The 23,979-nt window shown below is 59.6% G+C and overlaps 4 protein-coding genes across 6 annotated transcripts; 3 read left to right on the top strand and 1 right to left on the bottom strand.

The window, feature by feature from the left end:
• The first annotated feature begins 475 nt into the window (after positions 1–475).
• On the top strand, positions 476–4,828 carry CD6 (CD6 molecule). Its single transcript, XM_064659752.1, has 10 exons — positions 476–624; positions 1,944–1,994; positions 2,108–2,785; positions 2,883–2,951; positions 3,035–3,175; positions 3,264–3,386; positions 3,472–3,573; positions 3,719–4,025; positions 4,126–4,550; positions 4,632–4,828. The coding sequence occupies exons 1-10, from the start codon at positions 570–572 to the stop codon at positions 4,709–4,711; spliced, it is 2,031 nt and encodes a 676-aa protein (XP_064515822.1). The 5' UTR covers positions 476–569; the 3' UTR covers positions 4,712–4,828.
• Positions 4,829–6,942: 2,114 nt separating this feature from the next.
• On the top strand, positions 6,943–13,397 carry CD5 (CD5 molecule). Its single transcript, XM_064659751.1, is given in 12 exon segments — positions 6,943–7,107; positions 7,110–7,172; positions 7,174–7,237; positions 7,795–7,833; positions 8,089–8,382; positions 8,465–8,527; positions 9,095–9,397; positions 10,708–10,992; positions 11,162–11,293; positions 12,445–12,498; positions 12,995–13,102; positions 13,192–13,397. Coding segments are annotated over 12 exon segments (1,656 nt in total). The 3' UTR covers positions 13,278–13,397.
• A 491-nt stretch (positions 13,398–13,888) lies between these two features.
• VPS37C (VPS37C subunit of ESCRT-I) lies at positions 13,889–17,358 on the bottom strand. 3 transcript variants are annotated; one of them, XM_064659902.1, is made up of 6 exons: positions 17,290–17,358; positions 16,852–16,972; positions 16,142–16,246; positions 15,902–16,073; positions 15,613–15,695; positions 13,889–15,378 (listed from the first exon to the last, which is right to left on the bottom strand). In XM_064659902.1, the coding sequence occupies exons 3-6, from the start codon at positions 16,232–16,234 to the stop codon at positions 14,695–14,697; spliced, it is 1,032 nt and encodes a 343-aa protein (XP_064515972.1). In that variant the 5' UTR covers positions 16,235–16,246; positions 16,852–16,972; positions 17,290–17,358; the 3' UTR covers positions 13,889–14,694. The 3 variants fall into 3 exon arrangements, with proteins under 3 accessions (XP_064515972.1, XP_064515973.1, XP_064515970.1); XM_064659903.1 differs by having other exon boundaries at positions 16,142–16,343; positions 17,294–17,337; XM_064659900.1 differs by having other exon boundaries at positions 17,294–17,337.
• An 18-nt stretch (positions 17,359–17,376) lies between these two features.
• On the top strand, positions 17,377–23,831 carry LOC135416617 (pepsin A-like). Its single transcript, XM_064659897.1, has 10 exons — positions 17,377–17,532; positions 21,194–21,311; positions 21,390–21,534; positions 22,137–22,254; positions 22,494–22,612; positions 22,692–22,891; positions 23,003–23,119; positions 23,199–23,337; positions 23,413–23,505; positions 23,594–23,831. Exons 2-10 carry the CDS (start codon positions 21,256–21,258, stop codon positions 23,741–23,743), a joined length of 1,137 nt encoding a protein of 378 aa, XP_064515967.1. The 5' UTR covers positions 17,377–17,532; positions 21,194–21,255; the 3' UTR covers positions 23,744–23,831.
• The last annotated feature ends 148 nt before the right edge of the window (positions 23,832–23,979 follow it).

Genomic DNA, 23,979 nt, shown 5'->3' with positions numbered 1-23,979 from the left:
GGATGGATCTACCACCACCCGTCTGGCATGGAGCCCATCCTGGAAGTAAAGCATCCAGGTTGGGATGAAGGGCAGGATCCCGGGCAGGATCCAGGAAGGTCGGGATCCAGGCCCCATCCCAGCCCCCCTGGTAAGCATCCCGAAGGATTTGGAGCTGATCCATAGGGACGGGCGACACATTTGTGGGGTCCCCTCCCGCTGTGCCCCGCGGGTATCTCCTCCCGCCCACCTCATCCCTGAAAAAAGGGACGGAGCTCCAGCAGCCTGGAAGACCCCAAATCCCCCCGTGCCATCCCAAATCTCCACCGGATCCGCTCTCCCCGGGCTGGGACCCCCAGGCCCGGGAGGTTCCCGAGCCCCGGGGGAGCTCCGTGGGCTCCGTTGCCCCGTTTCCTCCCCGCCGGCAGCAGGATGGGGCCACCCCGGCGCGCCTCGTGATGCCAGCCCGGCTTCCTCCCCTCCGCCTCCGTCCCGGAACCACCGGGGCAGCGAGACCTCCCTGCCCTGAGAGAGGGACCTCCAGGCCCCCCCCGGATCCCGAAATCCCAGGGGCTTGCCCCGCCGAAGGGATGGGGGGGCTGTGCCTGCTCGTGGTGGCTCTCTGCGCCGCGGCACCCGGACCAGGTACGTCGCCATCCCCTGCCCGTCGCTTCCCGGTCTCTCCTTTGGGAGCTCGGGGTGCCGGATCCATGGATTTTGGGGCTGGGGACCTGCCACCTTCCCGGGGTGGAGGTCCCGGGGCAGGTGCTCCGGTGGTGGCTCCGCAGCTCCTCCGACCCTCGCTGTCCACTGGGAGCGAGGGAAGGGGGTCCCTGAAAGGCAATCCTAAGGACTGGGGTCTCCTCAGGATGAGGGACCCCTAAAACCACCCTGGGGACCCCAAAAACCGGGATCCTAAGCCCCTAAAAGTGCTCTCAGAGCTGTCCCACCTGCCAGCCCTGTGGGATGCTCCAGGGCCAAATCCCATCCTGTCCCTCCTGTCACCCCTGGATGGTTTTGGGGTGTGATCCAGCCTTTCCCCCCCCTCCCCCCATTCCCAGCAGGATTTGGGGTGCTTTGGGTTCTGAAATGGCTGCCAGGAGCTGCCTCAAGGCCTCGGATCGATCGGGGAACGGGCCCCTCACCCCCATTTCCGCTCCTCCTCTCACCTCCACCCCCACAAAGCAGCTCATTCCCGCTTTTCCCCCTCATCCCTGAGCTTTTCCTTGATCCTTTGGACTCCGATCCATGCCCCCCGGGATCCCCACCCAACCAGCCCCCCTGGAACAGGGAGAGACCCCTCGCTCCTGGGGGATCCTTCACCCCACAGAAGCCAAAGGGGTAATTTTCCCGGGAATAACCGGAGCGTGCACTCACCTGTGGCTCCGGGATAGGTACAGCCCCTCTGTGTCCACAGGGATGAGCCGGGAAGCGGGAGCAGACCGGATGCGTGAGGACGTCCCAAATTTCAGCTCTTCCACCGGTGAGTTGTGTCCCAATATTCCCATAATTAAGGAAAAAATTCTCCGAGCGGACCTCACGCCAGGATTTAGCCCCAGAAAACCTCGTGGGGATGGATTTTTGGGATGCAGGAGCGCCGTGAGCACGTGGGCTGGGGGAGGGTCCCACAGAGCCACCCACAACTGGGAGAATTCCTGTATTTTGGGGGGATTGGGATGCACCGCTCCGTGTGCCCCCCCCCAGCGTGGCCACAGGGCCACGTCTTCCTGTTTTCCATCTGCTCCTTGCCAGGAAAACCAGGAATGAGCCAAAAAAAGGAGGGACTGACCCCTTGAATCCTGCTGATCTCGCTCCGTGGGGATCTGGATCTGTGGGATCAGATCCACATCCGTCATCCCCATGTGCCACCATGTCACCTCAGAGGGATCATCATCCCCAAATTGGGAATCCTGGGGGGCTCATTTCCTCACCCTTCTGTCCCTTTCTTCCCACAGCTCCCACAGAGCCGACAGGATCTCCCAGTATTCCAAGCGGGAACGCCTCGGTGACACCAGGTGAGCGCGGGAGGGCGAGGAACATCCTTAGGAGCACCCCCTTGCTCCCAGTTTTTAGTGGGAAGGGGGCACTGGGAACACCGCCGGGTCACCATTCCCGGTGTGCCTCCCAGGTCCCGGAGCGCTCCGCTTGGCCGGCGGCCGGAGCCGGTGCGAGGGCCGCGTGGAGCTGGAAGAGCAGGGAATCTGGGGGACGGTGTGCGACGACGGGTGGGACATTCCCGACGCCGACGTCGTGTGCCGGCAGCTCCGGTGCGGCCACGCCGTGAGCGTCCGCGGGAATTCCGCCTTCGGCCGCGGGCACGGCCCCATCCTCCGGGATGAGCTGGGATGCCACGGGCACGAGAGGCACCTCTGGGAATGCCCGGCCGCTCCGGAGCACGACTGCAGCCACAAGGAGGACGCCGGCGTGGTTTGCTCAGGTGGGTTTGGGAGCGTCCCGGCTCCGGCGGGGAGGGATGCGGGAGGCACATCCCCCTCCTTTCCCGCAGAGCACCAGGAGTGGCGGCTCTCCGGGGGCCGGGACGGCTGCGCCGGCAGGCTGGAGGTGTTTTTCCGCGGCACCTGGAGCACGGTGTGCGACCACACCTGGTACAGGCTGGAATCGGCGGTGCTGTGCCGCAGCCTGGGATGCGGGGCGCCGCTCCAGCGCCTCTCCTTCGGACACACGCTTCCCGGGAAGATGCTGTACGAGTGCGGGAGCCTCCAGGCTTCCCTGGCGTTCTGCCGCTGGACCTTCAACAGATCCGCTCCCTGCCACCAGTCCCGGGCGGTCGGGGTGGTCTGCAACGGTACGGGATCTTCCCGCTGGGATCTGGGAGGGAATTCCTGCCCCCCCCCCCCTCGGCATCCCCGTGATTTGATTTCTGTCCCCGCTCCCCTCTCCAGGCTCCCAGGGTTTGCTGGATCCGACCCCCACGGCCGCAGGGACAACCGGGAATGTCACCGTCCCGCGGGGTGAGTGTCCTGCAATCCCTCCCTTCCCATTCCCTGGAGGAAGGATTTATGCGGGAATGACTTGTGTCCGTTCTCTGTCCCAGCCGAGGAAGGGTCTCCAGCTGTAGGGACACAATTCCCATGGGATAGTCTCCTCTTTATCCTGTGCCTGGTGCTGGGAATGCTGCTCCTGCTCTCCGTGCTGGCCCTTGCCATCGCTCTGCTGAGGCTGAGGAAGAGGAGCAGTAAGGAATTCTGGACTGAGCATGGAATTGGGGCACACATCCCACTTTTTCGGCTCAGTTCAGCTTTTCATCCCCATTGTCCTCGCAGCCATGTGTTCCTTGGGAATAACCACCCCAGTCCTGGTGATCCACAGCTCCCAGAGCCCTGACGTGCCCTCCGGGATTCCCAATGACTACAGGGAGATTCCCACCAGCCTTCCCAAAGGATCAGGTGGGTCTGGCAGGTCACCCCCCTGGGATGTGGGGAAGGGGATCCCAGCTGATGGCACATCCCCCATCCCATTCTCACCCCCCAGACCCGCTGGGCACAGCCTTTTCCAAGGATTCCACCTCCGATTCCGACTCGGAATACTACGAGTTCAGCAGCAAGCCGCCCGTCGCCCTCTCCACCTTCTACAGTGAGCGCCCCATTCCCTCTGGAATTCCCCTCACCTTGCCCTAGGGACCCCTGTCACCCTGCCCAGGATCCCCATTCTCATACTCCAGGATTCCCGTTCCCTTTTCCTGGGATCCCTGTCACTCCCACCGCTCTCCCCTTCCCAGACTCGCTGCGCCGCCAGCCCGGGGAGCAGCTGCTCCCACCGAGGCCCAGCCAGGACGGGATGGAGCCATTCCCTGAGGATGGTACGGGACAAGGGGGGGCCATCCTATGGATAAGGGGGTGGCTCCTCTCTGTTCCTACACTGGATGTCCTTGTTCCCGCAGCACCGGCCAGGATGGGCCCCCCATTCCCTGGAAGGAAGAACAGCTCCTCCAGCTCCTCCTCCTCCTCATCTACGAATCCCTGCCGGAATGGCAACGTCCCCTCCCAGCACAGCTGGGGCACCGGTGGGCCCTGCCGGAGGGATGTGTGGGAGCAGGGATGGGGAGAGCCCTGGGAATGGGAACAGTGATGGGGAGAGCTGTGGGAATGGGAACAGTGATGGGGAGAGCCCTGGGAATGGGAACAGTGATGGGGAGAGCCCTGGGAATGGGAACAGTGATGGGGAGAGCCCTGGGAATGGGAACAGTGATGGAGAAACCCCGAGGGTGGGGAATGGGGATGTGGGTACCCCAGGAATGGGACCAGGGATGGAGAGACTCCAGAGATGGGAACAGGGATGTGAACAGGGATGGGTCCGACCCCAGGAAGGGAACGAGAGTGGGGGACCCCCGGGAATGGGAACAGGGATGGAGGGTCCCAGTAAGCACCTGTTTCTCCCAGTTCCCCCAGCAGCTCCCAGCATTCCCACCCCAGTGCCCTCCCAGCCCTGGGTACCTCCGTGTCCAGCAGATCCCGATCCCGATCCCACCGGCAGCTCCAGCACCTCCTCAGGGGAGTGGTATGAGAACATTCCGGGCACGGAGCCCACCGGAGACCCTTCCCAACATCCCGGTGAGGATCTCACGCTGGCGGGGGGATATGGGGACTCCGGGATCCTCTGCTCCCAAATCCTGACGGGCTGTGTCCCTCCAGGGCGGATGGATCCCCCGGGACAGGATCCCGACTTCTCCGAGGGCAGTGACTATGACGACATCCAGGGAGCTGCCTACTGAGCCTTTCCCGCTGCTCCAGAGGGACACCTGGCCAAGGCCACCATCCCACTGCTGGCATCACCTCTGGAATTCTCCAGCCATTCCCCTGTGCTGCCATTAAAAGCTTTTCCCACCGTATTCCTTGTCCTTCCGTAGGAGTGACTCGTCACCATTCCCACAGCGGGGCTGGGCCACCGAGCGCTCCCAGTTGCCCACTGGGATGTCCAGATATCCCATTCCCAGCCTGCAGGAGCAGGGATGGGGGTGGCAGGGGCCCCACCCAGCTCTGGGAGTGGAAATTACCCCCCAGGAACTGGGGATGTGGGAGGGTTTGGTGCCCCACAGTGTCCCCCCCGCTCCCAGAGGTTCCCTGTATCCCACTGGGACACAGTCCCCATCCCAGAGGGGCCCATAAATCCTGTCCAGGGGATGCTGGGAGGGAAGACACCCCAAACCCCACTGAACGACGCTCTCTGGGGGCGTCGGGGGCTCCCAAAAGAGGGATCCCCTCCTCCAACCTCCCGAGCTCCACCCGCATCCCAGCGGGATGCCGGAGCCGAGCACACGAAGCTCCCGGTGGATTTGGGGGGGGGGGCACAGCACCCACCCATCACCCCAGAGCTGCCACCCCCACCCCGGGGGACTCCCCCGCACCCCAAACCCCCCTTCCCCCGGCCCAGCCCAGCCCCCCGAGCGTGTCCAGCCCCGGCGTTCCAGCTGCCCCGGGGGGCAGGTCGGGGTTCATCCTCACCCCCCGCGGAAAAAGCGGCCCCCCCGCACCCCTCAGGTGTTCGCGGGGCGAGAGGCCCCGACAAAGGAGCCGCGACAACGGAGGAAATCCCAAAATAGCAGCAAAACCCCGACAAAGGGAGCAGGGCAGGCGGGGGCTGAGAGCGGGGCGGGCACGGGGGGGGGGGGACAGGGGCGTGGTGCCCCCGATCCCTGTGCCAGCGGGGGGGACGGGCAGGACGGCACCCAGGGCGTCGGGACCGCCGGGATCGTGGGGTGGTATCCATGACCTCAGGGGGGTTTGGTGTCCAGGGGTCCCAAAGCCCTGGGGGTCACCGATTCCCTGGGAGAGGGACAATCCAGCCCGTGGCCCCACAGGGAATGTGCCCCCTCCACCCCCACAGCGGTGCCAACCCTTTATCCGAGCTGTTCCCGCCTGGAAAACCCCCACCTTTCCCCTTTTTCATTCTGATCCCAGCAGGTGCTGCCGGCAGACAAGCCCGTCCCTGCTCGCTCCAGAGGCAGCTCCTGCTTTTTAAAAGGCTCCTCACGCAGGCAACGTGTCAGCACATCCCAAAATCCCCCCGGGAAGGGATTCCGAGCATCCCGAGCTGTCACAGGATGCTGAGCCGACTCCCGCTGCCAGCGGCAAGGCAGAGGCTCAATCCAATCCCAAATCCTGCCTGTGGGATTCCAGGGCCTCCAGAGCCAGCCAAGGCTCCCAGGGAAGGGCTGGATCCCAGGCATCCCATATCCATAGGGGTCACACACCCCTGGATAATGTGGATCTTTCCTAGAGGCGAAGCATCCCAGGATATGTGGGGGGAATCACCAATTTCAGGTGGATTTGGGGGGATTTGGGGCCTGGATCCTGCACAAAGACCCCCCTGGCCGAGTCCTGTGGGAGTAGATCTGGGAATTACACCCTTTTTCCGGGGAATTTTCAAAGCTGAACTGGGTGGGGGCCAGTTCCAGGTGGGACATCCTGACAGGGCTTGGTCCTGCCACAATCCCAGTCTGGGGGGTCAGCAGGACCCCTGGGATAACTGGGATGGGGATGGGAACAAGCAGGGAGTTCAGGGAGCACCCAGGAAAGTCCCAGGGGAGCTGAGATCCTGCTCCAGGGTGGGGGATTGGAGTGGGAAGGGAAGGGAGGGGAAGGGAAGGGAATTTCCATCCTCCCATTCCCACTCCCCAGGCACTCTCCTTCCAGCAGGAACACCACGGGATCAATGGAAAACAGCCGCCTCATTAACATGCATGACCTGGATTCGGAAGAATTAATTAGGGCCCAATCAATTAACGCCTCTGCCTCGCCCCGGTCCAGCCCTGCCAGTGCCCCACGTGCCCTTGCCGGGATAGGGGGCATCCCTGGAATGCCAGAAACTGGGATGTGCCCGGATAAACCCTTCCCTCGTGCCCTTCCCGGGGGGTTCCACAGTGTTTCGGGTGGGCACCGGCTCCTCCCCAGCCCCGAAGGGTCGTGACCCCAACCATTCCCTCGGCACTGGACATATCCAGAGATGTGGGAATCCCGGGATTTGGGGAGGGGGCTGAGTTCCCCCCCCGACGTTTCTCCCCCCTTTTTCTTGGCGGGACCTGGCGAGGCAGCCGAGCCTCGAAACCGGCACGGCCGTGACGTCAGGAAACCACAGAGGGAGGAAAAACAGCCGGTTCCTGCCCGGGCCCCCCTCCCTCGCCCGCTCCAGGCCCGGGCAGCGGAGCCTCCGGAACCTCCGGAGCCTCTGGAGCCCCCCGTGCCCCCCATGGAACCCCGGCTGCCCCCCCTGCCCCTCCTGCTCCTGCTGGGAACGTGGGGTGAGTGCCGGGGGTGCCCCGGGCTGGGGGCATCGCTCACATCCCGCGCTGGGACGTCCCGGTTTTCCCGCCCCGGGAATGTTCTGGGAGGGGATGGGCACCGGGGGTTTGTGGTGCCACCCCAGGTGAGGCCCAGCCGGGGGGCTCGGGGTGGGGAGGGGGTTTGAGGGGGACAAAACCCCACCAGCACAACTCCGGGGTGCTCGTCCCACCCCAAACGTGAGCCCAGGGGTGCCCCCCCGTCCTCATTCCTGCCTGGCTCCTGCCATTCCCAGCTTTCCCTTGCTCCACATGGCACCCGCCCCAGCTGCTTGGCCTGATGTTCCGCCCAGGAGCGCAGCTAATTAAGGGTAATTAGCAGGTCCCTTGGCTTTTTCCGGCCCTAATTAACCCCCAGCAGACAGACGGACAGGCGGCAGACCCCTTTTCTCCCCCCCGAAATCCCGTTTCCCCCCCCTTCCAAAATCCCATTCCTCCCACAAAACCACCGAGCGCCGGAGCCTCTGCCCCAAAATGGCGGGGCCGGGATCGACGCCCCATCCCCGTCTTCCTTCCAGCCATTCCCAACCACGGAGGAGCCTCCTGGACACCTCGAGGTGAGAACAGGGGGGACAAACACCAATGGGGGGGATAAACACCTCGGGAATCCCACCGGGCTCCGGGAGCGTGGTGGATGCCCCAGTTGCATCATCCCAGCTCAGCCCCGTGACCTTCCCTTCATCCCCCCCGCTCCCAGCCCTCGTCCCACTTTGTGAGACATCCTGAAAAAGGGCTTTTCCATCATTCCCTGGAATGCGGAAAACCTACCGGGAAGGGAAGGGAAGCCCCGTAATCCCGGTGTTCTCCCGCAGATCCCGGCCTGCAGCTCGTCGGTGGCGGATGCCGCTGTACCGGGATACTGGAGGTGGACTGGGAAAGCCGTTGGAGACGCGTGTGCCGGGACAACGTGGGACGGTCCAACCTGGATGAGATCTGCCGACGGATGGGCTGCGGCCCCCCCAGCTCCGAGCCCTTCCAGCTCGTCATTCCCAGCGGGAAGAAGCCACGTGCGCAGCCCGTGAGGTGCCGGAATCCGGAGGGAGCGCTGGTGGAATGCCACTGGGAGCTGGGAAACTGCACGGAGCACGTCGTTGTCTCCTGCAAAGGTGAGCCTGGACCCCCCGCCCCGCTCACCTCAATCCCTAGGGATCATCCAGGCTGATGGGGCTCCTTCTCCTCTCGTTCCAGAGCCGGAGAAAACCACTCCCAAGCCCCCACCGGCACCTCCGGACACCACCCCGGAACCCACTGGTAAGACCCCGATCCCGAGGGATCCAACACTCCCACCCAGCCCAGGGGATCTAAGGTCCCCATCCCAAGGGATCTAAGCAGTCCATTCCAAGGGATCTAAAGTCCCCATCCCAAGGGATCTAAGCACCCCATTCTGAGGGATCTAAAGTCCCCATCCCAAGGGATCTAAGCACCCCATTCCGAGGGATCTAAGGTCCCCATCCCAAGGGATCTAAGCACCCCATTCCAAGGGATCTAAGGTCCCTATCCCAAGGGATCTAAGCACTCCATTCTGAGGGATCTAAGGTCCCCATCCCAAGGGATCTAAGCACTCCATTCCAAGGGATCTAAGACCTCCATCCCAAAGGATCCAAGACCTCCATCCCGGCGGATCTAAGCACCCCATCCCAGGGGATGTGAGACCCCCTTTCCAAATAACCTAAGGCCCCCATCTGGGGGGATCCATGCAGCGATTAAACTCTGGATTAAGGGACTTTCTCCTCAGGAATGGAAAGGAATGTCATCCCAATCCCTGGAATGTCACCCCAATCCCTAACAGGCTGCTCTTCCCCCCCAATCCCTCTCCAGGACCGCCCCGGCTGCGGCTGGTGGACGGGAATTTCAGCTGCTCCGGATTCCTGGAGCTGCACAAGGGGGGGCTGTGGGGGGCCGTGGCCAGGATGCCCCCGCACACCTGGGCACACCTGGGCACCCGCGTCTGCCGGGACCTGCGCTGCGGCACCGCCGGGCACGGACACCGGGAGCCGGAGCCCGGGACCCACCTGCCGGTGAGGTGGGAAGCACTGGATCCCTGTGAGAGCCGTTCCCTCCTGGAATGCTTCAACAGGACCAGCCCCCGGGGGAAAACTCCTGCCTTCGTCACCTGCTCAGGTGAGAGCGCGCTCGGAGCATCCAGGCCTTTCTGGGGGGGATATCCCGGGGGAATTCCGGGTTCCCGCCCAGAGCTCCATCCGCCCACTCCTGCTCTTCCTCCCCGGGGTGCGAAGGCAAAACAGGAAATCTCAGTTCCCGGCAGTGCCGGAAGAGGATGAGCCGGGGAGGGAGAGGGGCCACGGCAGTGTCCCAAATTCCAAATCTGAGCAGGGAACCCATGGATCAGCCCCTCTGGGTGCTGCCTGGGAGAGTATTCCATACCTCGGGCATCCCCCAGCCATGGGCATCTCCCAGACCTGGGCCCCTCCCTGCCCTTTTCCATGGAGATCCAAGGCACGGGGCTCGGAGCAATCCTGCCATCTGCCCCAGCTCGGAAGCCATCCCGTGGGATTCGGGGGTTTGTTGGGCTGTACCACAGCAGCTGGCAGAGCTTCCATGCTGCATTCCCATGGGAATAGTTCAAAGCTCCTCAGTGCTCTGCTCTGCTCTGGCCCACACACATCCCCTGCTCCCTATGGCACGAGGCGGAATGCCGGGAGCATCCCTGTGCCGGGAGCATCCCTGTGCCAGGGGAAGGAGTGTGTGCCAGCAGCCAGCCATGAGGCACCCCATGGATCTCATCCCTCTCTGCCCATGGATCTGTGGATCTGATCCCTCTCCATGGGTCTGACTCCCCTCTCCCCATGGATCTGACCCCTCCCTATGGGTCTGACAGACCTGTCCCATTACCCCAAAACCTGTCCTGGTATCCCCAAGCCTATCCCACAGTCCCCAAGATGTCCCATTATCCCAGACCTCTCCCATTGCCCCCAAGTCTGCCCCATTATCTCCAGACTTGTCCCATTATCCCAGACCTGTCCCATTATCCCCAAACCCATCCCATTATCTCCAAGCCTGCCCCATTATCCTAGACCTGTCCCATTATCCCCAAGCCTGTCCCATTATCCCCAAGCCCATCCCATTATCCTCAAGCCTGTCCCATTATCCCAGACCTGTCCCGTTATCCCCAAGCCTATCCCACTATCCCAGACCTGTCCCGTTATCCCCAAGCCTATCCCATTATCCCAGACCTGTCCCATTATCCCCAAGCCTATCCCATTATCCCAGACCTGTCCCATTATCCCCAAGCCTATCCCATTATCCCCGAGCTGTCCCGTTATCCCCAAGCCTATCCCATTATCCCAGACCTGTCCCATTACCCCCAAGCCTATCCCATTATCCCAGACCTGTCCCATTATCCCCAAGCCTATCCCATTATCCCCGAGCTGTCCCGTTATCCCCACGGCCGTTCCCGCTCCATCCCCCAGGTTCCGAGCCGCGGGTGCAGCGGAGGCTGGGCTCCGGCCCCACTCCCTGCGAGGGGGACATCCAGGTTTTCCACGAGGGCCGGTGGCTGTCCCTGTGTGACGACGGAACGCGGCGCTCCCAGCGCGGCCGCCAGCTCTGCCGGGAGCTGCGCTGCGGGAACCTCACCTCCAGCGCCGAGATCCGGGAGCCACCTTCCACGGGAGTCACCTGCGGGATCGACCCCCTGCACCTCTGCCACGGGAACCTCGGGAGCCCCCAGAAGTGCTCCCGGACCAGAGTCGTGTGTAAGGCGCCGTTCCGGGGGCGATCCGTGGGGTGCCGGGAGCTGGAATTCCCAGCCCTGTGGAACGGGCAGGGATGGGGACGCCTTGCTGGGTGGGATTCGGGCTCCCAGTGGGTTTTCACATCCCTGGGCACAAGGGTCTTGTCTGGTGCCATCCGTCCTCTTCCCAGGCCAGGACTCCAAGCCGCTTCCCGCTGGCACATCCGCCGGCACCGTCGGGAGCATCTGCCTGGCCCTGCTGCTCTTCCTCGTCCTCCTCGTCGTCTGCGGCCCCCCCGCCTGCAGGAGGCTCCGCAAGAGGAGTAGGTGACCCTCTGGATCCTCAGCCCACACCTGCCCCGCTGTTCCCAGGCTTGTCCCACCATCCCCAGGCCTGTCCCGTTGTCCCCAAGCCTGTGCCATTGTCCATGCACCTGTCCCGTTATTCCCGGGCTTCTCCCATTGTCCCCAGACCAGTCCCATTATCTCCAAGCCTGTCCCATTGTCCCCAAGCTTCTCCCACTGTTTCTAGACCTCTCCCATTATCCCCACATCTGTCCTATTATTCCCAAACCTCTCCCATTGTCCCCAAACCTGTCCCATTATTCTCAGGCCTGTCCCATTATTCCCAGACCTGTCCCATTATTCCAGACCTGTCCCATTATTTCCAAACCTGTCCCATTATCCCCAAGCCTGTCCCATTGTTCCCAAGCCTGTCCCATTATTCCCAAACCTGTCCCATTATTCCCAAACCTGTCCCATTGTCCCCAAGCCTGTCCCATTATTCCCAGACCAGTCCCACTGTCCCCAAGCCTGCCCCATTGTTCCCAAATCTGCCCCATTATTCTCAAACCTGTCCTATTGTTCCCAAACCTGTCCCATTATTCCCAGGCCTGTCCCATTATCCCCAAGCCTGCCCCATTGTTCCCAGACCAGTCCCATTGTCCCCAAGCCTGTCCCATTGTTCCCAAACCTGTCCCATTATCCCCAAGCCTGTCCCACTGTCACCAAGCCTGTCCTATTATTCCCAAACCTGTCCCATTATCCACAGACCTGTCCCATTATCCCCACACCTGTCCCATTATCCCCAAGCCTGCTCCACTGTTCCCAAACCTGTCCCATTATCCCCACACATGTCCCATTATCCCCAAGCCTGCCCCACTGTCCCCAAGCCTGCCCCATTGTTCCCAAACCTGCCCCATTGTTCCCAAACCTGTCCCACTATCCCCAGACCTCTCCCATTATCCCTGAGCCTGTCCCACGTGGAATGGGCACAAAGCAGGGGAGCGGGAAGGGGGATTAAGCTCCAAGTGGACACAAAGGAGCAGCCGGAGGATCCCGAGGGGGAATTATGGTGTGGGAGGGGATTATTTGGGATGACATATGGAGCTGGCGGGGGGGAAGCAGCCGGAGGAAGGATCAGGAAGATCCTTGGAGAGACAATTCCCGCTCTCCCCCCACCTCTGCCTTCCAGTCTCCAAGAAAAAGCAGCGCCAATGGATTGGCCCCACGGGCCTCAACCAGACGGGTGAGGGGGCAGGGATTGGGATCCAGGATTCCTGGGGGTCGGATTGGTGTTCCTGGGGGTGGGATTCGTGCACCTGGGAGCGGATTCTGGGCTCCAGGGGGTGGATTTGGGATTCCTGGGGTGGATTTGGGGCCCATGGGGTGGGATTGGGGCTCCTGGGGATAGGACTGGGATTCCTGGAAGCGAATTTGTGGCTCCTGTGGGTGGGACTGGGGGTTCCTTCGAGTGGATTTGGGAATCCTGGGGGTTGATTTGGGGCTCCAGGGGGTGGGATTTGGGGCTCCTGAGGGTGGGATTTGGGTTCCTGGGGGTGGATTAGGATTCCTGGGAGTGGGACTGGGACTCCTGGGGGTGGATTTGGGATTCCTGGCGTTGGATACAACTCACCCAATTTCCCTCAGCCCCATCCTGGGGGTGGGTCCGTTCCCTCCAAACCGCCCTTCCAGCCCCCAAATCCCAATCCCGATCCCGATCCCAATCCCACCTCGTGTTCCAGTCTCCTTCCACCGCTCCGGCTCCGCCGCTCCGAGGCCTCGGGGACAGGGAGGGGACAACGACTACGCCGCGGCCCCGCCCAAGAGCTCCCAGCTCTCCACTTATCCAGGTAAACGCTGGAAGCGGCTCCTCTCCCAGGGATGAACCCTCCGGGCACCCCCTGAGCCGCATCCATCCATCCCTCCATCCCCTCCACAGCCCTGGAAGGAGCGCTCCGACATTCCGACCCCCCGGAGAACTCCTCGGACAGCGACTACGACCTGCGCTCCGCCCGCAGGGTGTGATTCCCAAAGGATTCCCAAAGGATTCCCAAAGGAGCCGTTCCCGTCTCCCGGCTCGGCCGCAGGGGGATCCCAGCGTTCCAGGGAGAAAAAGAGGAGTTCTGGGGGTCCTTAAGGTATTTATATGGATTTAAGAGGCCTTTTGGAGAGGGATCGTCGGCTTTTCCATGGCTCCAAACCGATGGATAAAGGAAAGGGATGCAAGTCCAGGGAGGGCGGGAATACTGGGAAGGAATCCAAGATATTTAATATCCAACAGCTGTAATAAAATTGGGATTTTTGTACTAATTACACCTTTTCCTCTTCCTTCCCGTATCCCAGAGCAATTCCTTAGAGCACCAGACTCCCGGTCAGGAGGGAAAAGCAGGACAGGAAAACAGGGAAAGGCATTTTTCCCTGTTTTTCTACCCTGAAGAGCCCCAAGCAAACGTGTCCCTGAGGAAAGATAAGCCCAGGAAAAGCAGGAAAAATGGGCTGGGAGATGGTGCTGGGAGAGGAGGAAAGGCTGGAATCCAAAGGGAGCCGGTGTCGGGATGCCAGGGAGGGATAAAGGGATCGACCCACGGGCGGATGCTCCGTCATTCCCGAACGAAATACTGGCTGTGACTCCAGCATGGAATTAATTAATGCAGTTTTATTACTGTAATTAACCCCAGGGATGGAATTGCTTCCATGAAATCCCACAAAGCCCCATCCTAGTCCATTAGTAACCATTCCTTATAAATAACTTCCAGGGATACGGGCGGGACTCGTGGGATAAAGTGCTGAGCAGAGCAAATCCCATTCCCGGCGTTTGTCGTTCCCTCTGTCTCCAAGTGTTTCCTGAGAAGGGGGATGTGAGGAGCCCGGAAAACCACGCGGGAGGTCGGGAATACCAGAGGCTGGGTGGGAATCACCGACTCCTAGACAATCCCGGAATGGTTGGGTGGGAAGGGATCTTAAGGATCATCCCGTTCCAACCACGTTCCACTAATCCAGGCGGATCCAAGCCCCGTCCAACTTGTCCTCGGACACTTCCAGGGATGGAGCAGCCACAGCTTCCCTGGGAAATCCATTCCAGTGCTTCACCAGCCTCGCAGGGAGGAACTTCTTCCCAATATCCCATTAAACACATCCTCCGGCAGCGGGAAGCCATTCCCCTTTATCCCATCATTCCAGCCCATTATATCCAAGTCCTTTTCCAGTTCTCTTGGAGCCCCCTTAGGCTCTGGAAGGTGCTCCAAGGTCTCCCTGGAGCCTTCTCCTCTCCGGAATTCCAGCCCTGAGGGGCTGCTCCTTCCTGCTATATCCAGCTGGGAATCACCTGGCTCTGACTCCTGGAACTGTGACTCTCATCCCACGGAATTCCTGGGATTCCACCTGTTCCTCAATCCCCAGAAAAAGAAGGAAGCAGCAGAGGATGCTCCCGGAAAGTCCTGGATTAGTATCCAGGCCAAGCCGGACGGGAAGGGTTGGGAGGAGGGGGGTATCCAAAGGGTGGGGGAGCCCCGGGATAGGGAGGCTGTGCCGGGATCGGGAAATTCGGGAGAGGGGGCTGGGTGGGATAGGGCGGCCTTCCCGCTCCGGGAGGGATGTAGGGAGAGTATCCCGGCCTGGGAGGAGGAGGAGACGGACTGGGACCGGGATACGGCGCCGGCTGCGGAGGGGCCCGGGATGGAGACCAGGAATAGCCCCCGGAGGCGGCTCTGGGAGCCTGAGCCGACGGATATCCGGGAGCTGGGTAAGGAAAGGGTTGGGAGCCGGGCTGGGAAGCAGCCGGAGCCGCCGGGAAAGGCGCGGGAGGCAGCGCTCCGTGGGCCGGGGGGCCGGGAGGGAGCGCGGGAGCCGGGCTGTAGGGAAGGGGGAAGGGAGGAGATCCCGCTGGGAAGGGCTGGGGAGGATCCCCGGGAACGTGAGGAGCAGGAGGGAGAGCAGGAGGAGGAGGAGGAGGAGGAGGAGCCTGCGAGTCCCGGCCGGATTCCTGGGATCCCTGGGACTTCCTCACGATCTCCTGCAGCTTTTCCACGCGGACCCGGCGCAGGTGGGACAGTTTCCTCATGGTGGCAAACTGCTCCAGGAACGTCTCCAGGGGCACTTCGCCCTCCAGGAATTTCTCCGCCATTTTCTGGAAGAGAGGAACAGCCCCGGCTTCATCCCGGGATCCCTCGGCTCCCCTTCCCTCATCCCGCTTTGGGATTTCCGTCTTTCCCGGACTCCACACAAACAAGGATCCGATTGTTGGGGGGGGGAAAGACCAGCAAATTCCGGGCATAACCCAGGATTTTTGGGATTGGGGTTAGCTGGGAGTCCTTGAGGATGAAGCCCCGGGATTCCCCGTGGATTGAAGCCTCGGGCTCACCTCGGATTCCTCCTCGATCTTCTGACTTTCCACCTGGAGCAGCTCCAGCAGAGTCTGCGGCTGCAGCGCTGCCGAGGATTTCTCTGGGAAAACCATGGAAGGAAAAAAAAACCACGGAAAAATCACGACCATCGGGAGAAGCCAGCAGAGATCCCACAGGATCAGCCTCGGGAATCGCTCGGGCAAGGAGGAAAACCCAAAAGGATCTCTCCTGGGAAAAAAAGTGGGATCTCGGCTTTCTGGGAAGCAGAATCCTTCGTTCCCGAGCCAGGATGATCCCAGGGCTCACCCAGCTTTTCCTTCTGCTCCCGGCACCTCCCGGCCAGTTCCTGCAGCTCCAGGTATTTCTTGGAGAGGTCGCTTCGTCCCGATTCCAGCGGCGCCTGGAATTTCAGGTTCTGCTCGGCCAAGCTCCGGTTGGAAGCCAAGGCCATTTCCCGCTCCAGCTGCAGCTCCTGCACCTGCGGAATTCGGGAAGTGACACCGGGAACCGGACGAGGGAGCCCCGGGGTGAACCCCCCCCACCAACCTCCTGCGATTCCAGAGCCAAGCGCTCGATTTCCTGGGAATCCTCCTGCAGCTCCCGGAGCTCCTCCACCGTCCGGTTCCTGAGCGTGTCCATCCTCCCGGATTCCTGGGACACGGAAAAGGAGGCGGGTAAATCCCCCAATCCCGCTGTTTGGCCTCCTAGGGATTGAACTCCAGCTTTGTTAAACCTCCTGGAGCAGCCTCTATAAGAAATCAGCGAGGGCAAAGCAACATTCCCACTAATTCCTCCTTCAGAAATGACTTCTCCCCAGCTTTTCCCAGCTTTTCCCAGCCTGTTTGGAAAGAATTTTGTGCATCCCAGAGGGTTTTGTCGAGGAAAAACCCACTCCCAGCCCCGACCAGCAAATTCCAGCTGAATCTCTCCTCCATTTTCCAGATTCTGACTCATTCCAGGCTCCATCCCACCCCAGATTCCTGTTCTTCAAAGGAAACCTGGACCTGCTCCTATTCCACTGTTTCCAAAGAGCTGAAAAAGATCTTATGGATCATCCAGTTCCACCCTCTGACGTTATTTCACCCAGTGAAATAACACAAAATCCTGGATTTCCGGTGTTATATCTGCGATTTATCCCAAATATTCCAGGTTTTCCGATAACATGTAGGAATTATCCCGCATTTGTGGTGCAAATTCCAAAGCTGAGAGGGGATAACACGGGAATGCCATAAAAAAACCAGGGACACCCCACAAACCTGCTCCGTCCTGATGGCTCCCGGCTCTTCTACCTCTTATCCAAGTGGAGCATCCCAAGGATTTCACGCCGGCAATGTCGCAAGAGCCTCAGGAATGTCTCAATCCATGATCCCGACAAACCTGTCCGAGGGGAAAATAGGGAATTGCGTCCCGCGCTGCAGGCGCGGGGCTTTCCCCCCGCACGGGAATCACCCGATTCAGGAGGTTTTTTGTCTCTTAACGAAATTTTATGGAGTTTAAACGGGAAAAACGGGAATGCCGGGAGCGGGAAAACTCAAGAACTGGCTCTGGGAAGCGCCCAACGGCGCTCAGCGGGGTGGAGGCGAAGCGCTGGGTGACTGCACGGCAGCAGCGAGCGGGAGCGGCCGCGTTAGCGCCGTTATGCCGCCGTTATTCCCGGTATTCCCGATATTTCCATTCCCGGCCCAGCCCCGGACCCACCGTAGACCCTCCGCCCGTCGCTACTTCCGGGTTCCGGCGCGGACCGGAAGTGGGCGGGGCCATTGCCGACAAGGAGGGGGGACGCGCCCCCCCGCCAGGAGGCCGCGAGTGGTTCCTCCCGGCGCCGCCATGTTGGGGGGGGCGGGATTTGGGAGCAATTTAATGGATTCTTTTTCCTAATTAATCAATGTTTGGATGCCCGGAGGGCTCCTGCCGGGTCATAGCCGCTCTAGGATTTATATCCTTCGTGGTTTTGGGGTGGAGGAGCGCTGAGAGAGGTGGAGAAAGGGGTTTGGAGAAGGGCCATAGCATAATAGGGAATGGGGTTGTATGGACACGGCGAGGGGTTTAGTGGGATCTTGGGAATAAATCCTGTCCTGTGAGGGTGGTAAAACCCTGCGATGGATTTCCCAGGGAAGCTGTGCCTGCCCCAGCCCTGGAAGTGCCCAAGGCCCGATTGGAAGTAGTTTAGGAAAAACACACGGAGCTCAGCAACATCCCAAAAACCCAGATAACATCCCAAAAAATTCCTATAATGGCGGGTTTTCCTGGCTGGAACCAAGAGATCAAAGCAAATCCCTTTGGGATACCTGGATTAGCCCCTCCCGACACGAAACAGGGATATGTTTCCTAGAATGTACCTGGAAGCTCCAATCCCACCACCCAAAACACGAATCCAAGCCCCACTTTTCCCAAATTAACTCCGCATTCCCAAATCCCAGACAGGGATAAGGAATGAGGAGAGCAGCTCCTTCAGAAGACAGCAGAAGGTTGTTCCCAAAGGGCCCCCGGGATCCAGGAAAGGCACCTCTGATCCCCACAAGTCACCTGAGCCTTTGTTGTGGAATAAACGGGGGTCACATGATCCCAAAAAATTCCAGTTGAATCAAGGACAACTTGTTCCCAGCGCGGCTGATAAACAGGTCAAACTCCCAATGTTATGGGAAAACAAAGGGACCCGACTTTCCAAAGGGAAAGAAATGCTTTCCAGGCTTGTTTGGAGCAGTTTTCCAAACACATGGAAAAGCTGGAAAATGTTTAGTTAACATTTGATATAAAAATTACGGATTGGGGAGAGGAAAAATTGAGATTTTTGTGGAATAAATGGGAAAATATCCATTTAATTGTTATCCAGCAACAAAAAAATGGGATAAAGGGCTGTTTTGGGGAGGATATTCCCATTAAAAGTTTATTAATATCCTTAATTTCCATGTTTTTGGAAGGATATTCCCATTAAAAGTTTATTAATATCCTTAACTCCCATTAAAATAGTTCCACCTGGGATTCTTTTACATTAAAATTTAAGGATTAAGGATAAATTAAATTGTATTCAGATTTGCAAGGAATAAATGGGAAAATATCCGTTTAAATATGTTATCCAGCAATAAAAATTGGGATAATTTTTCCTTTTTAAAGGATATTCCCATTATTTTCTTATTAATCTCCCTAATTTCCATAAAAGATGGTTACACCTGGGTTTTTTCCCCCCTCGGATTTTGTGTTAATCCCACCCAAAACCAGGTAGGAAAAGGTTATCTGAGGTCCCTGTCCGGCAGGATTCCATTCCCACAGGGAATGCCAAGATCCTTGATAACTTAATTCAATATTTTTAAGCAAATCCCAGAGATTTGCCTCCTCAGGAGCCTCAGAATTCCCTCCTTTCATCTGACAGCTCCGATAAAGCTCCGGGGTGATAAAGGGACAAGAAGAACTGGGAACAGGGCCTGGAAAACAAGTTTCCTTCCTGAATCCATTCCAAGATAAACCCTGACCCCGTTAGGGGATTTTTGGGGGGTAAAATTAAGGAAGTTCCCGGGCTTTTGATGTCCCAAAAGCCGGAAAATCCCAAAATGTTGATTCAGAGGGTGATTCCCGTGGGAGTTAAATCCATCCCAAGTGGCGTTTCCACGTTAAAACCAGGATTATCTGGGAACAAGCCTAAATTTTTTGGAGGGAGGGTTTGACCAGGAATCCCTGCCTGAATCAGGAATGGATCCAGATCCGGGTTTTTTTTGGGATCTTCCCATCCTTTGGTGCCCTCTGGTGCCAAGGAAAGCTGGGACAGGGAGGCCTCGGTCACCTGCTCCAGGATGGATTATTCCAGGATCCCTGAATTTCCCCACCGAGGTTGGAAAAATCCCGATTTCTCCCTGAGGAAAAGCCATTTCACACCCTCAAAGGGGTTATTTTTCCATCCTCCCACCTTTTTATTCCTGATATAATTAGTGATGAACATTAATTCCCATTTTCTCCCCGTCCCTGAATCCCACAGCTTCTTCCCGCTGGGGATAAGGATTCATCCAAAAATCCGGCGGGATTTTGCCTCCCGGGGATGGGATTTACAACCAGCTTGTCCTGAAACTTCCCATTTCTGGCAAAAACCTTCCCTTGGAAAATCTGGAGTCCTGATCCCCTGGGATGGCAGCTCTGGGAATTAAATGGATAAACAGCTCTGGGATAAGGGAATATTTTTGTTTTCCCTCCTGTTTTGGCCCAAAACCAGGGACAACTTGGAAGCTCCAAATTTACAGGGACACCTTCCACTAGTCCAGGTTGCTCCGAGCCCTTTTCCAGCCTGGCATTCAGCAATTCCAGGGATGGGGCAGCCACAGCTTTCCTGGGAAATCCATTCCAGTGCTTCACCACCCTCACAGGGAAGGATTTATTCCCAATATCCTGTTTAAATCACCCCTTTTCCAGTTTGGAGCCATTCCCCCTTGTCCTGGCGCTCCATTCCCAAAATCCCTCTCCCGCTCTCCTGGAGCCCCTTGAGGCACTGGAAGAGGCTCCAAGATTTCTCTGGAGCTTCTCTTCTCTTCTCCAGGCTGGACAATTCCAGCTCTCCCAGCCTTTCCCATCCCTCGGATCACCTCCGTGCCCTCCTCTGGCTTGGCTCCAACACTTCCATGTCTTGCTTCCACTGGGATTTCATCCCTCTCACCCTTTCCCGGCGCTGCTGCAGAACTGGGACCAGCTGTGGGGTCAAAGTGGGAGCAGCCAGGGGAAGGTCCGGCTCCGGATGCCACTGGAATGCTGAAGGTCACTGGAGCTGGGCCGGGAATCTTGGCTTCCCTCACGGCACCACGTGGATCCTGGAACGGTCACCTTGTCCTGGAGGAGATCAAAGGATCAAAGGCTCCCTAAGGCCAGAGCTGGAATTCTTCCCTTGGAATCAGCCCCGTTCCCGGCTCGGAAGAACAAAAGAATCCGAGGATCGGGGCTGAATTCCATAGGGGGGAGTGAAATGGATAAAGATCCCTGAGGGATGTTGGGAGAAAAGGGATGAAGCAACCGGTTATCCCAGAGGAAAAAAGGAGGATGGAATGTGTTGGAGGGGTTTGGGAAGGAGAAGGGCTTGGCTGATTCCCAGAATGGAAAATCTGGAGCTGGCAGCCTGAAAATCCCAAATGGATTGGCCGGAGGAAAAGGCTCTGGAGAGACCTTGGAGCCCCTAAAGCAACACCCAGGAAAGCTGGAGAGGGACTTTGGAAAAGGGCCTGGAATGATAGGACACAGGGAATGGCTTCCCAGTGCCAGAGGGCAGCTTTAGGTGGGATATTGGGAATGAATCCTTCCCTGTGAGGGTAACGAGGCCCTGGAACGCATCTCCCAGGAAAGCCTTGGCTGCCTCATCCCTGGTGAGCTGCAATCCAGGGATCAAACCCTCCAGCCGGGAGCTGGGGGCGATCCAGGGGACAAACCCAACCCCACATTCCCACCGGCTCCCAGCGCCTTCCCTCGGGACACCGGGAGCGCTTCCCTCCCATCCCAGCATCCCGACCTCACCCCTGGGAGTAAGGGCTTGACATTCCCCCCCTTCCCCGGCCACCTTCCTTAAGGACGTTGTGATAAGATTCCCGGGAACCGTTTGCTTTCCTTATCGGAGCCGCCGGCCAAACACGGGAGCCGGGATATAAGGAGCGGGAGCGGGAGCGGAGGCTCACGTTCCCGGAGCTCCCGCCATGAAGCTGCTCCTGCTCCTCTCCCTGGTGGTCCTGGCCCAGGGCCTGGGGACCAGGTGAGCGCCGGGAAGGGCCCCCGTCCCAAAGGATGCGGGATGTGGGATGATCCCGGTGACGGATCCCGGTGTCCGCAGGGTGCCCCTGAGGAAGATGAAGTCGCTGCGGGAGAGGCTGCGGGAGCAGGGATTGCTGGAGAGCTTCCTGGAGCAGAATCCCTATAACCTGGCTGCCAAGTACCTCCCTGGCATCGCTGTGGAGCCCCTGCAGAACTACATGGATGTGAGGGAACGGGATCGGGATCTGGGAGGGCACGGGGGCCACTATCCCCTTTCAATCCCACTATCCCTTTTCCAATCCCACTATCCTTTTTCCTATCCCACTCACCCCTTCCACATCCCATTACCCCCTTCCCACTATTCCCCTCCCTACCCCACTATCCCCTCTCCATTATCCCCTTCCCCATCCCACTATCCCATTCCCACTCTCCTCTTTTGAATCCCACTGTCCCCTTCCCAGTCCCACTGTCCCATTCCCACTATCCCCTTTTCAATCCCACTATCCCTTTCCCTATCCCACTGTCCCATTCCCACTTTCCCCTTCTCAGTCCCACCATCCCTTTCCCTATCCCACTATCCCCTCCCCACTAACCACTTCCCCATCCCACTGTCCCCATTCCGCTCTCCCCTTCCCTATCCCACTATCCCCATTCCCACCCCATTACCCTCTTCCCACTATCCCCATTCCCATTCCACTATTCCCTTCTCACTATCCCCTTCCCTGTCCCACTATTCCCTTCTCACTATCCCCTTCCCCATCCCACTACCCCCACCCCACTCTCCCCTTCCCAATCCCACTCTTCCTTTCCCACCCCGCTCCCACAGGACGAGTACTTCGGCACCATCTCCATCGGGACTCCAGCCCAGGAATTCACCGTCGTCTTCGACACTGGCTCTTCCAACCTTTGGGTTCCCTCCGTCTTCTGCTCCAGCCCGGCCTGCAGTAGGTGTCTGGAATGTGTCTGGAATGTGTCCGGAGTGTGTCCAGGTGTCCGGAATGTCTCCGGGTGTCCGGAGCGTGTCCGGTAGCCCCGTGGCTTCTTGGATGATGGGGAACCCCCCAGGCCTTGGGAGCCAGGGATGGCTCTGCCCTGGGAATCAGCCTCTCCCAGGGACACTGAGGTGCCACCCTCGTTCCCAATGGCCTCATTCCCGTGATTCCCTCCCTCCCCACCCTTTCAGGGAACCACAACCGCTTCAATCCCGCGGATTCCTCCACCTTCCTGAGCACCAACGACACCCTGTTCATCGCCTACGGCACGGGAAGCATGTCCGGAGTCCTGGGATACGACACCGTCAACGTAGGGCCGCTCCGTCCTTCCCATCCCGTGGGATCCGGGATCCCGGGAGGCCCGAGCCACACCTCTCTCCCTTTCCCAGGTCGCCGGGATCAACGTCCAGAACCAGATTTTCGGGCTGGCGGAGACAGAGCCGGGGGATTTCTTCTACTACACCCCCTTCGATGGGATCCTGGGATTGGCGTTCCCGAGCATCGCCTCCTCCGGAGCCACCCCCGTCTTCGACAACATGATGATGGAAAGGCTCGTGGATCGGGATCTCTTCTCCGTCTACCTGAGCAGGTAAATCCCAGCTGGAGCCGCCGAGGAGTTCTACCGTTTCCCTCCCGCCGGTGCCGGTTTCCCGGTGGGAATGGCAGGGTGGGCAATCCCTGGCTGGATCCCGCTTTTCAGGGACGGCCAAGCCGGAAGCTTCGTCCTGTTCGGTGCCATCGATCCCTTTTACACCGCCAAGGGAATCTCCTGGATCCCGCTCTCCGCCGAGACCTACTGGCAGATCACCATGGACAGGTATTCCTGGGAAGCTCCGCAGCCGGTGTTTTCAGGGAATCCCAGCCTCGGGAAGCTCACCCCGCATCCCTTTTCCCAGCGTCTCCATCAACGGGGCGGCGGCGGCCTGTTCCTCGGGGTGCCAGGCCATCGTGGATACGGGAACATCCCTGCTGGCCATGCCCGTCCGAGCCTTCCGCATCGTCATGGGCGCCCTGGGCGCCCGCTCCAACGGCGAGGTGAGCCCCCGGGACGCTTCCCGGGATGCTTTTTCCCGGCCGGAATAGCCACCGACCCACCCTGTCCCCCCCCAGATCAGCTGCAAGGCTGCCAGGAAACTGCCCGACCTCGTATTCCATATCCACGGCCAAGCGTTCCCGGTGCCGGCCAGAGCCTACGTGATCCAGGTGAGCATCCCGCTGGGAACGGGGCCGGAATGACGCGGGGCGGGGATCCCACAGCCGGTGACCTCCCTGTTCCGTGTGCTCGGAGCAGAGCGACGGGGTCTGCAGCCTGGGGTTCCAAGGCATGGATGCGCCCACGGAGGAGGGCGAGCTCTGGATCCTTGGGGATGTGTTTATCCGGGAATACTACGTCGTCTTCGACAGGGCCAACAACAAGGTGGGGCTGTCCCGGCTGCCCTGAGCCGGGATGGGGGATCCCGACGGTTCCCGGCTTGGGGGCTGGCAGGGATGTCCCTTTTCCCGCCGTTCCCGAGGACAATAAAGGTGTGGAGAAGCCTCCCTGTGCCGTGTGTCTCTGGGAAGGGCGGGGCATTCCTGGGAATGGGGCGTGTCCCTGGACACCGGTGGGTGTCACCCTCACCTGCATCCCTGGGGACCTTTGTCCGTGGAGACTCTCATCCATGTGGATCCTCATCC

Source organism: Pseudopipra pipra, chromosome 6 (assembly GCF_036250125.1).
Source record: "Pseudopipra pipra isolate bDixPip1 chromosome 6, bDixPip1.hap1, whole genome shotgun sequence".
NCBI lineage: Eukaryota > Metazoa > Chordata > Aves > Passeriformes > Pipridae > Pseudopipra > Pseudopipra pipra.
Note: the sequence above shows the minus strand (reverse complement) of the source record. Positions and strands in the feature narration are given on the sequence as shown.